Raw genomic sequence first — 13,064 nt, forward strand, 5'->3', positions numbered from 1 at the left:
CGTGGGATTGGATGTCTATACTTGATGGTGATGTTGTTTATGGCTCGGCAATCAACACACATCCTCCAAGTCCCATCTTTCTTTGGCACTAGAAGAACTGGAACTGCACAAGGACTTAGACTTTCTCTTATGTATCCCTTGTCCATCAAGTCTTGCACTTGTCTCTCCAATTCTTTGGCTTCCTCCGGATTGACTCTATAGGCTGGTCGGTTTGGCAATGGAGCTCCAGGTACTAGATCAATCTGGTGTTCTATCCCTCTTATTGGTGGTAAACCAGCAGGAATATCTTCTGGAAAAAGGTCAGGGAACTTCTCAAGTAGTTGCACAACTTCTGGTGGAAGTTCTTGATCTTTATAATCTGTCAAAACACCTTCCTTAAAGATCATTAGTAGCACCTGTGTTTTGTTCTCTAAAGATTTTAAAACTTTAGATGGACTAATATAGATTAGTCTTACTTACCTTGTTTCCTTTGCTCATATCCTTTTGCAAGTCAAAGACTTGTTGTGGAGTTAAAGGAGCTAGGTTGTGCTTGCGGTTGTTGTGAGTGAAACTATAGTAGTTGGTGCGTCCATTGTGTATGGTCTCCTTGTCAAATTGCCAAGGCCTGCCAAGCAAAAGATGACCAGCTTGCATAGGAACCACATCACAAATTACCTTGTCAGCATATCGGCCTATGCTGAAAGAGACTTCCACTTGTTCACCAATCTTTAGCTCGGTTTCATCATTTAACCACTTCAATCTATAAGGTCTTGGATGTGTAGTTTGTCTTGAGACCTAGCTTATCAACCAAATACTTGCTAGCAACATTAGTACATGAACCACCATCAATGATCAAGCTACATACCTTAGATTCAATGGTGCATTTTGTATGAAAGATGTTCTCCCTTTGAATAGTTTCTGGCTCGAACATTGCACTAAGTACTCTTCTTGTCACAAGTATCTCTCCCTCATCTGGATAATCAGTGATCTCCTCATCAGTAGCATCCGCTTCTGCTTCTTCTTCTTGAGTCTCATATCCCCCATCTTCTCTAAGGATCATGACTCTTTGATTAGGACAATCTCTTGCATAATGTCCCTTACCTTGGCACTTGTAGCAAGTGATGTCTCGGTTTCTAGGTGCACTAGACTTGCTTTGTTCAGCCTTGTTGCCCTTAGATGCATCAGTAGTGGAGTTCTTCTTGAACCGGCTCTCAACCTCAATAGACTTGCCCTTGTCATTTCTTTGAGCTGGTGGAGTCCAAGTGTTCTTACTCCTACTTGTAGCTGCGGTTTTGCGCTTGATGTGTTGCTCTGCTTGGATAGCAAAGTGGATTAGATCATGGAAATGCTCATAGTTCTGTCTCTCCACCTTTCTTGTTATCCAATCTTGGAGTCCATCCAAGAATTGTGCCATCAAGGTTTCCTCAGAATTTTGAACTTCTAAGCGGTTCCTCATAGCATCAAACTCTTCATAGTACTCTTCAACTGACTTGGAGCCTTGAGTGAGCTTTCTGAACCTCTTTTGCAAGTCACGGTAGTAGTAACTTGGCACATATCTCCTCCTCAGCATGGCTCTCATGTCATCCCAAAGAGCAATGGGTGCACGCCTAAGCCTTCTCCTCTCGGATAGCTCTCGATCCCACCATGTCAAGGCGGTTTCAGTGAGCTGAGCAGCAGCTAGAGAGATCTTCCTTAGCTCGGAGTAGTGGTAATAGTCAAAGATGTACTCCATGCGTGTCTCCCAATCAATGTAGGCGTCAGGGTTAACCTTTCCAGCAAAGGTTGGTGGCGTGAGCTTCAAGTCTTTGCCTCCTTGCCATTGGTCATGCTCTTGATCATGTCCTCTACCTCGGTTCCTTCCTCTATCTCTAGCATTTCTTCTAGGAGGGGGCCTTTGTTCTTCTTCTTCTAGACTCGGCATGTCACTATCCGAATCATCCTCAGCTCGGGGGTTGTCTTGTTGTTGCTGTTGTGGTTGTTGCTGGTCTTGAGGATTGTTGTTTGGTCCTTGAGCCGGTTGGTTGGCTCGAGCTTGTTGCCCTTGCTCTAGGCGAGTCATCCTCTCACTAATGGATTGCATTGCAACTAGGAGTTGAGCCATAGTAGTTGCGGTATCATTTGAAGATGAGGTATTGTCTCCCATATCTTAACCTGAAAAGAATCTCAAGATCAAGTGACAAATATCAAAGAAGTAATACTCAAGGAAATGAAACTACAAATAAAATGCAATGGACCGAGATATAACTATATGATAGCAAAGATTATGCAAAAGGATGGAAATCTCGAAATGCAAATGCGTTGTTCTATATATGGAAAGATGATATGCGATGGACTATACTAGGAAACTCGAAATGCAACAATCACAAAAACAGAAATCTTTTGGGTTTTTCTTGGGATTTTCGGATCAAACAATAAAACAAAACAAACTTCTTCTTTTCTTTTCGGTTTATATGAAACAAGAACACTAAGAGCTTAACAATGGTGAAACGCAAGAACTAAAGCAAAAATAAATTTTTAAGGGTTTTTCTTTAATAAAACTAAGCGATCTATCTAAAGGGAAAAGAAACAACCTGAGTTGGAGCGTTTAAGCTCTGATACCAAAATGATATAGGCACCAAATGGGACCTTCTCAAACTGGTTGGATAGATGGTAGATTCAATGGACCGGCTAGTGATGAGATGGTTTGAGGTGGAAGGCCTTGATGATAGAGATGAGTAGATTGATGGATCCGGATGTATTGAGCCTTGAAAGAACAATGGTGGATGGAAAGCACCACTTGGTCGTATAACCAACTTGATACTTCAAAAGGGATGGAGATGGCTTGGATATGGATATGGATCTAAGTTGCTTGTTCGAATAAACAACTCAACAAAGACAAAGAGATGGACTGATGTGGTGAGGTTTTGATTGATTCACACAACCAAAGGATGGATCGAAGTGTAACCATAAGTTCTATGATGAGGAACTTGATAAAACACGATTTGCTCTCAAGAATGCTTCTCACAAACTCTCAAAAGACTTAGTATTTGCTAGGGGGCAAACTGACTCATATATTTCATAAAGGTTAAAAGATACATGACTGCTTATAAGGGACTTATATAGTGTCCAATGCAGTTGTGCCCTTCTTGGGGTCTTTGAAACAAAACGATGGTACATGACTCTCTTATACCTAAGAAAACATTAGGCTAAACAATGCCTTGACTCAACAATGAAATAAAAAGAAACAAAGACTTGGACCTGCATAAGAAACCATATGATATAATGAAAATGTGACTTACCTTACTTACCTTGACGCGGAGTGGTTTGAAAGGAAGTAGCCGTTGGAGAGGAGCGTGTCTTTGATTCTTGCAAAGTGATGTCGTTTGGAAACTTGGCTCTCCTCTTCTCAATACTCACCGTATCACTTAGGTGTGATGACAAATAAGGAAACCATTCCTTTGTGAGGAAGAATGGACCATATGTTATCATCATCCTGTGGACCAACTTGTATAACATAAGCTTCTTCTTTATTAGCTTCTCCTCCGGTTATTGTAAACTGATCCATACGGTTTGTGATGGCTTCTAGCTTGGTGTTGATGTTGTTCTTGATGAGAAGGACTTCTATGGCTTTGTTAAAGCTGGCAGCAACACCTCTAGTTCCTGATCTTGTTCTTGGAGCTTGTCTAAGTGTGGGGATGTTGATATCTGGTTCTATGTCCTCATCATTTATTCAACTTCCTGGTTATTCTCCACTGATTAGTGGTTCCAAATAAAGCTTCTTAGATCGTGGTTCATCCTGGTTTGATAAGAATCATGAAGATAATGGCATATGTCCGAACAGGCTAATCTGGAATCATCTGGATAGAAAGTGGGATATCTTCTTACTCACAACTCCTATGAGATTTTTCAACTTCCTGGTTATTCTCCACTGATTATTGGTTCCCAATCAAGCTTCTTATATATTGGTTCATCCTGGTTTGATAAGAAGCATGAAGATATTGTCATATGTCCGAACAGGCTAATCTGGAATCATCTGGATAGAAAGTGGGATATCTTCTTACTCACAACTCCTATGAGATTTATTCAACTTCCTGGTTATTCTCCACTGATTAGTGGTTCCCAATCAAGCTTCTTATATATTGGTTTATCCTGGTTTGATAAGAATCATGAAGATATTGCCATATGTCCGAACAGGCTAATCTGGAATCATCTGGATAGAAAGTGGGATATCTTCTTACTCACAACTCCTATGAGATTTATTCAACTTTCTGGTTATTCTCCACTGATTAGTGGTTCCAAATAAAGCTTCTTAGATCATTGTTCATCCTGGTTTGATAAGAATCATGAAGATAATGGCATATGTCCGAACAGGCTAATCTGTAATCATCTGGATAGAAGGTGGAATATCTTGTTGCTCACAACACTTATGAGATTAATTCAACTTCCTGGTTATTCTCCACTGATTAGTGGTTCCAAATAAAGCTTCTTAGATCGTGGTTCATCCTGGTTTGATAAGAATCATGAAGCTATTGCCATATGTCCGAACAGGCTAATCTGGAATCATCTGGATAGAAAGTGGGATATCTTCTTCGTCACAACTCCTATGAGATTTATTCAACTTCTGGTTATTCTCCACTGATTAGTGGTTCCAAATAAAGCTTCTTAGATCGTGGTTCATCCTGGTTGATAAGAATCATGAAGATAATGGCATATGACCGAACAGGCTAATCTGGAATCATCTGGATAGAAAGTGGGATATCTTCTTACTCACAACTCCTATGAGATTTATTCAACTTCCTGGTTATTCTCCACTGATTAGTGGTTCCCAATCAAGCTTCTTATATTTGGTTCATCCTGGTTTGATAAGAATCATGAAGATATTGCCATATGTCCGAACAGGCTAATCTGGAATCATCTGGATAGAAAGTGGGATATCTTCTTACTCACACTCACAACTCCTATGAGTTTATTCAAATCCTGGTTATTCTCCACTGATTATTGGTTCCAAATAAAGCTTCTTAGATCGTGGTTCATCCTGGTTTGATAAGAATCATGAACATAATGGCATATGTCCGAACGGGCTAATCTGTAATCATCTGGATAGAAGGTGGGATATCTTGTTTCTCACAACACTTATGAGATTTATTCAACTTCCTGGTTATTCTCCACTGATTAGTGGTTCCAAATAAAGCTTCTTAGATCATTGTTCATCCTGGTTTGATAAGAATCATGAAGATAATGGCATATGTCCGAACAGGCTAATCTGTAATGATGAGGTCATCAACCATAACCAGGACACCATAACCATTCTCAAGGCATCTGAAGGACCCATGACTCGATCCAAGCAAAGAAGGCTTAACCAAGGCTTTGCACTTGCAGTCCAAGCTATCTTAGATAGCTTAGCTGAGCCACCACCCATAATTCTAGCTGATTCACCCAAAGAAGACCATGTCAACAAGACAAGTGATGACTTGAGCAATGCCTTTGCGCAACTCAATATCACTCAAGGTAAGACAGCTTATTTGAATGGTGCTGATTCAAATGTTTACTTGGCAGGAACTGAAGCTAAAGAAGAATCCCTCCTTGAAGAAACCAACAAGATTGAAGCTGAAGATAATGAAGAGAAGAGTGAAGAAGAACTTGAAAAAGAAGAGCAAGACAAGATACCTCTCAAGAATGATCCAAGCGTGCTCAACTTCAATAACACAACAAAGGAGTTCAACCAAGAACCAAGGTAAGTGTTTTCATTATTTATGATTTGTGCAGGTAAGATGGGTCAGTCTAGTCTAGGTCTCTTTGTCTTTTATTTTTATGCACTTTCCTTTTATAGTTAAAACGGGGCATAGTTAGTTGTTTTGCTGTTTTTGTTTCTTTTGCTTCACAAGTCTTGTTGTTTTGAGTCTTTGCTTTTCTTTGAGTCGACCGTTTAGGTCACAGCTGATGGACTATTAATAAAGTCCCACACGCAGCTTTGTAGACACAACTTTTTACCTAATCAATATATGAGTCAGTTTGCCCCCTAAGCAAGCCGCCTACCCTCTTCCTCCTTGTGTGATTCAAGCAGCAAGAGTTCGAACTGTATCAAGGATCTCCCATCATCCTTGTGGTGTTCTTCATTCCATCATCATCCTCATCAACCGGTCCAACAAGAGAGTGCGTTAAATCCAGCTTGTTAGATCCCATACCACTTGATCCATCTAGTCAAGTGCCATCATCATCGATCATCCTTTGTTCTCAAGAGAGTGCGTGAAAGCCAGCTTGAGGATCCATCTCCACCACCTTCCAAAGGCTCCATCCGAGTCTTATATCATTTTGGTATCAGAGCCAAAGGATCCAATCCTTTGGTTGTTCTTACCCTTTTGCTTTATATTGTTTCGTTGCTCTTATTTTCATAAATCAAAAACCCCATAAAAAGTGATTTCCTTGTTCTTGCTTACATTCGTGATTTGATTCATAAAAATTTCGAAAACCCAAAAATATTTTGTTCTTTCCTTATTGTTGATCACGCAAGTTTTCTAGTTTAATCTAGTTTCCTTTCATAGATCAGTCGAGTATTGTCTTTCCTTTCCGATTAAAAACTTTCAAAACCCCAAAATATTTTCCTTTTTTTTGTTTGTTTCGAAGTTGCAAATTTAAAACTTAAGTTACCGTTGGTGCTTTGATATTTTGTTGTTTGTGTTGAGTGACTAGCAAGGAACCAAACAAACATGGGTGATGAAAACGCCAACAATGGGGCTAATCCCCCAACCATGGAGCAGATCATGGCTGCCATGAGAGAAGAGATGAGGGCTGTTGTAGGAGAGCTTGGTCAGCAGATCAACACTCGTTTGAACCGGTTGGAGCAACCTCCAAGGAGAGGTCCACGCCGCAATCAAAACCCCATCCCTGAAGATGAAGGTGGAGAGCATGAAGATGATGAGAGCATGCCGAGTCTTGATGATGATGATCCCCTCCAGAACCGCAATCCTAGGAGACAGGATCCACTTAGACACAACCGAGCTAGAGAAGCTCATCATAGAGAGCACAACAAAGATATTAAAATTGTTCCTCCTACTTTTACAGGAAAGTCTGATCCAGAAGCTTACATGGATTGGGAGAAGCGATTAGAGTACATCTTTGAGTGTTATGGCTATGGAGAACACAAGAAGGTTGCCCTAGCCGCTGCTCAACTCACCGAGAATGCACTTGCTTGGTGGGACAGGAATGTAGCTGAGAGGAGAAGGAACCGCTTTGGAGCAGTCACAACTTGGGCTGACATGAAATATCTTCTAAGGTTAAGATATGTTCCTGATTATTATCATAGAGACTTACAAAAACGTTTTCGCAAGTTGTCTCAAGGTAATAGGTCAGTCGAGGAATACTTTGAAGAGTTTGAGAAGCTGATGAACTCACTGGAGTTACAAGAATCTGAGGAAGCTTTGATGGCTCAGTTCATTGATGGTCTTCAAGAGCGTATCTCCAGGAAGGTTGAGAAGCAAATAAAGCGTAAGACCGTCACTAGTAGGTCTAGAAACTCACAACCTTGGACTTCTAATGTCAACAAGCCAAATGACAAAGGTAAAGCCGTAGAGATTGATTCTCGGTTCAAGGGTAAGGGTGATGATTCAAACAAGGGTCCTAGACAAGATCAAAACAAAGGTACTAACAATCAAAGAGCTAGAGATGTTACTTGTTTTAGATGTCAGGGACGAGGTCACATGGCTAGGGAGTGCCCAAACCAACGAGTCATGACTATCACCACCAATGGAGACTATGAGTCTCAAGATGAATCCGAAATGGAAGCAATGGACTCTGGAGAAGAAGTAGAGTATCTGGATACTGGAGAGTTGTTGGTCACTCGGAGAGTACTAAGTACAATGACCAATCCTGAAGAGAAAGCTCAAAGAGAGAATCTCTTCCACACTCGCTGCACCATCAAAGCTAAGGTATGTAACTTGGTTATGATGGAGGATTTTGCACTAATGTGGCTAGCAAGTATATGGTGGACAGGTTAGGTCTTGAGACAAACAAGCACCCTCGGCCTTATAGATTGCAATGGTTAGACAACAAGACTGAGCTGAAGGTCACGGAGCAAGCAAAGATATCTTTTAGTATTGGTAAGTACCAAGATGAAGTAGTGTGTGATGTGGTACCAATGCAAGCCGGTCACATCCTGCTGGGGAGACCTTGGCAATTTGATAGAGCCACCTTCCACAATGGACGCACCAACTACTACTCTTTCAAGTTCAAGGACCGTAAGTACAACTTAGCTCCTTTGTGCCCATCTGAGGTGCATGAGTTACAAACTAAGATGAACAAGGAAGACCAGGTAAGTAAAACTAACCTTATGATTTCTCCTGGTGCTGTTTTAAAGACCTTGAGTGCTCAAGGCACTGTACTACTAATGGTTTTAAAAGAATGTTTAAGTACAGGAAGCTCAGAAGCTCAACAAATTCCTAAACCAGCTCAAGCCGTGCTAGACAAGTTTCAAGACTTGTTCCCTGAAGAGATCCCAGCTGGATTACCTCCAATCAGAGGGATTGAGCACCAGATTGATCTCGTGCCAGGTTCAGCTTTTCCAAACAAACCAGCATACAGAATGAATCCAGAGGAGACCAAGGAGCTAGAAAAACAAGTTCAAGACTTGATGAACAAAGGGTACATCCGAGAGAGTCTAAGCCCATGTGCAGTACCAGTTCTTCTAGTTCCCAAGAAAGATGGATCATGGAGGATGTGTGTAGATTGCCGTGCCATCAACAACATCACCATCAAGTATAGGCACCCAATTCCACGCCTAGATGACATGCTTGATGAACTTAGTGGAGCCACCATTTTCTCTAAGATAGATCTTAGGAGTGGGTACCACCAAGTAAGAATGCGAGAAGGAGATGAGTGGAAGACTGCCTTCAAGACCAAGCAAGGTCTATATGAGTGGTTGGTTATGCCATTTGGGCTCACCAATGCACCAAGCACCTTCATGAGACTCATGAACCAGGTTCTTAGATCATTTATAAGTAAATTTGTTGTTGTCTATTTTGATGATATACTTATTTACTCTAAGAGCTTAGAAGAACATCTAGAGCATCTAGAACTTGTGTTGCTTACACTTCGGAAGGAAGGTTTATATGCCAACCTAAAGAAGTGCACATTTTGTACTGACCAACTTGTTTTCTTAGGCTTTGTAGTGAGTAAACAGGGTCTACAAGTGGATGAGGAGAAGATCAAGGCTATACAAGACTGGCCTATCCCAACCTCTATTGCACACGTTAGAAGCTTCCATGGTTTAGCTAGCTTCTACAGGCGCTTTGTAAGGGATTTCAGTACCATAGCTGCTCCCTTGACTGCTGTGATCAAGAAGAATGTTCCTTTCTCATGGGGAGAATTACAAGAAGCTGCTTTAAATGCCTTGAAGTACAAGCTAACTCACGCACCAGTATTAGCTCTACCTGACTTTGACGAGATGTTTGAGGTAGAGTGTGATGCATCCGGAGTGGGTATAGGAGCCGTGCTTCATCAGAGGAAGAAACCAGTAGCCTTCTTCAGTGAGAAACTAAGTGGAGCAACTCTCAACTACCCCACTTATGACAAAGAGCTTTACGCTTTGGTTAGAGCTTTGGAGACTTGGCAACATTACCTAAGGTCTAAGGAGTTCATTATTCACACTGATCATGAGACTCTCAAACACCTAAGGGGCCAGACTTCACTCAAGAGGAGGCATGCTAAGTGGTTGGAATTCATTGAGACATTTCCCTACGTGATCAAGTACAAGAAGGGGAAGGAAAACGTGGTAGCTGATGCCTTATCAAGAAGACATGCTTTGATCACCACTATGGATGCTAAGGTGCTAGGGTTTGAGCACATTAAGGAGCTATACAAAGATGACCCGGAGCTGAAAGAAGCATACCAGAATTGTGGAAAAGGGGCTTTCCATTCTTATCATTTGCATGAAGGGTTTCTATTTAGAGACAAGCGTTTGTGCATTCCCCAAAGTTCCATGAGAGACCTTATACTTCAAGAAGCACACGGTGGAGGTCTATGGGTCATTTCGGAGTAGACAAGACTTTGGCTATTGTTACTGATCACTTCTTCTGGCCACATCTCAAGAGAGACGTTGAGAGACATTGTGCAAGATGTGTTCCTTGCCACAAAGCCAAGTCCAGGTCACATCCTCACGGTTTATACCTACCTTTACCTATTCCTAATGCTCCTTGGGAGGATATTTCTATGGATTTTGTCTTAGGTTTGCCCCAGATAAGACACAAAGATTCAATCTTTGTAGTGGTGGACCGATTCTCTAAGATGGCTCACTTCATACCATGTGACAAGACCCATGATGCATCTCAAACCGCTGACTTGTTCTTTAAAGAAGTGGTGCGTTTACATGGGATACCAAGGACCATTGTATCTGATAGAGATACCAAGTTCTTGAGTCATTTCTGGAGAACCTTGTGGAAGAAGCTAGGTACCAAGCTACTCTTCTCAACAACTTGTCATCCTCAAACGGATGGACAAACTGAAGTGGTAAACCGAACCCTATCTACTTTACTTAGAGTTACTCTTGGTCGCAATTTAAGTACTTGGTTAGATTGCCTTCCATTGATTGAATTTGCTTATAACCATGCTACACATTCTGCTACTAAGATGTCTCCTTTTGAAGTTGTTTATGGATTTAATCCACTAACCCCTTTGGATCTTAAGCCAATTCCACAAGTTGAGCAAATTAATCAGGATGGCTTAAAGAGAGGAGAGGCAATCAAGAAGATACACCAGCAAGCTAAGGAAAATGTTATCAAGAAGACTGAGGAGTACAAGAAGAATGCTGATAAGAGGCGCAAGCCCATGATCTTTGAACCAGGAGAGTGGGTGTGGATCCACATGAGGCAGGAGAGGTTCCCACAGAAAAGGAGTTCTAAGCTAGCTCCTAGGGGAGATGGTCCATTCCGTGTGCTAGAAAGGATCAATGACAATGCTTACCTTTTGGAGTTGCCTAATGAGTTTAACATTTCTCATACTTTTAATGTTGCGGATTTAACCCCTTATCTTGCAGATGATTCAGTTTTGAGGTCAAAACCTTCTCAAGGGGGAGGGAATGATGAGGTCATCAACCATAACCAGGACACCATAACCATTCCCAAGGCATCTGAAGGACCCATGACTCGATCCAAGCAAAGAAGGCTTAACCAAGGCTTTGCACTTGCAGTCCAAGCTATCTTAGATAGCTTAGCTGAGCCACCACCCATAATTCTAGCTGATTCACCCAAAGAAGACCATGTCAACAAGACAAGTGATGACTTGAGCAATGCCTTTGCGCAACTCAATATCACTCAAGGTAAGACAGCTTATTTGAATGGTGCTGATTCAAATGTTTACTTGGCAGGAACTGAAGCTAAAGAAGAATCCCTCCTTGAAGAAACCAACAAGATTGAAGCTGAAGATAATGAAGAGAAGAGTGAAGAAGAACTTGAAAAAGAAGAGCAAGACAAGATACCTCTCAAGAATGATCCAAGCGTGCTCAACTTCAAGAACACAACAAAGGAGTTCAACCAAGAACCAAGGGAAGTGTTTTCATTATTTATGATTTGTGCAGGTAAGATGGGTCAGTCTAGTGGTTCCTAGAACTCTCCCATCTCCGCAGCAACCAAGGTTCAAGACCAAGACTAGTCTAGGTCTCTTTGTCTTTTATTTTTATGCACTTTCCTTTTATAGTTAAAACGGGGCATAGTTAGTTGTTTTGCTGTTTTTGTTTCTTTTGCTTCACAAGTCTTGTTGTTTTGAGTCTTTGCTTTTCTTTGAGTCGACCGTTTAGGTCACAGCTGATGGACTATTAATAAAGTCCCACACGCAGCTTTGTAGACACAACTTTTTACCTAATCAATATATGAGTCAGTTTGCCCCCTAAGCAAGCCGCCTACCCTCTTCCTCCTTGTGTGATTCAAGCAGCAAGAGTTCGAACTGTATCAAGGATCTCCCATCATCCTTGTGGTGTTCTTCATTCCATCATCATCCTCATCAACCGGTCCAACAAGAGAGTGCGTTAAAGCCAGCTTGTTAGATCCCATACCACTTGATCCATCTAGTCAAGTGCCATCATCATCGATCATCCTTTGTTCTCAAGAGAGTGCGTGAAAGCCAGCTTGAGGATCCATCTCCACCACCTTCCAAAGGCTCCATCCGAGTCTTATATCATGTAATCATCTGGATAGAAGTGGGATATCTTCTTGCTCACAACACTTATGAGATTTATTCAACTTCCTGGTTATTCTCCACTGATTAGTGGTTCCAAATAAAGCTTCTTAGATCGTGGTTCATCCTGGTTTGATAAGAATCATGAAGATATTGCCATATGTCCGAACAGGCTAATCTGGAATCATCTGGATAGAAAGTGGATATCTTCTTACTCACAACTCCTATGAGATTTATTCAACTTCCTGGTTATTCTCCACTGATTAGTGGTTCCAAATAAAGCTTCTTAGATCGTGGTTCATCCTGGTTTGATAAGAATCATGAAGATAATGGCATATGTCCGAACAGGCTAATCTGGAATCATCTGGATAGAAATGGGATATCTTCTTACTCACAACTCCTATGAGATTTATTCAACTTCCTGGTTATTCTCCACTGATTAGTGGTTCAAATAAAGCTTCTTAGATCGTGGTTCATCCTGGTTTGATAAGAATCATGAAGATATTGCCATATGTCCGAACAGGCTAATCTGGATCATCTGGATAGAAAGTGGGATATCTTCTTACTCACAACTCCTATGAGATTTATTCAACTTCCTGGTTATTCTCCACTGATTAGTGGTTCCAAATAAAGCTTCTTAGATCGTGGTTCATCCTGGTTTGATAAGAATCATGAAGATAATGGATATGTCCGAACAGGCTAATCTGGAATCATCTGGATAAAGTGGGATATCTTCTTACTCACAACTCCTATGAGATTTATTCAACTTCCTGGTTATTCTCCACTGATTAGTGGTTCCAAATAAAGCTTCTTAGATCGTGGTTCATCCTGGTTTGATAAGAATCATGAAGATAATGCCATATGTCCGAACAGGCTAATCTGGAATCATCTGGATAGAAAGTGGGATATCTTCTTACTCACAACTCCTATGAGATTTATTCAAC

General features: G+C 41.2%; 1 protein-coding gene across 1 annotated transcript; it reads left to right on the forward strand.

Moving 5' to 3' along the window:
- Nucleotides 1–6,665: 6,665 nt before the first annotated feature.
- On the forward strand, nt 6,666–9,991 carry LOC130504559 (uncharacterized). Its single transcript, XM_056999178.1, has 5 exons — nt 6,666–7,883; nt 7,934–8,266; nt 8,312–8,674; nt 8,999–9,056; nt 9,114–9,991. Exons 1-5 carry the CDS (start codon nt 6,666–6,668, stop codon nt 9,989–9,991), a joined length of 2,850 nt encoding a protein of 949 aa, XP_056855158.1.
- The last annotated feature ends 3,073 nt before the right edge of the window (nt 9,992–13,064 follow it).

This window comes from Raphanus sativus, unplaced genomic scaffold, assembly GCF_000801105.2.
Source record: "Raphanus sativus cultivar WK10039 unplaced genomic scaffold, ASM80110v3 Scaffold1660, whole genome shotgun sequence".
Taxonomy (NCBI): Eukaryota; Viridiplantae; Streptophyta; class Magnoliopsida; order Brassicales; family Brassicaceae; genus Raphanus; species Raphanus sativus.

Coding starts and splice junctions, on each gene's coding strand:
- LOC130504559 (XM_056999178.1), top strand. CDS start 6,666: ATGGGTGATGAAAACGCCAACAATGGGGCTAATCCCCCAACCATGGAG. Junction 8,267..8,311: donor AGATGAACAAGGAAGACCAG/GTAAGTAAAACT, acceptor GCTGTTTTAAAG/ACCTTGAGTGCTCAAGGCAC. Junction 9,057..9,113: donor GCTTACACTTCGGAAGGAAG/GTTTATATGCCA, acceptor TTGTTTTCTTAG/GCTTTGTAGTGAGTAAACAG.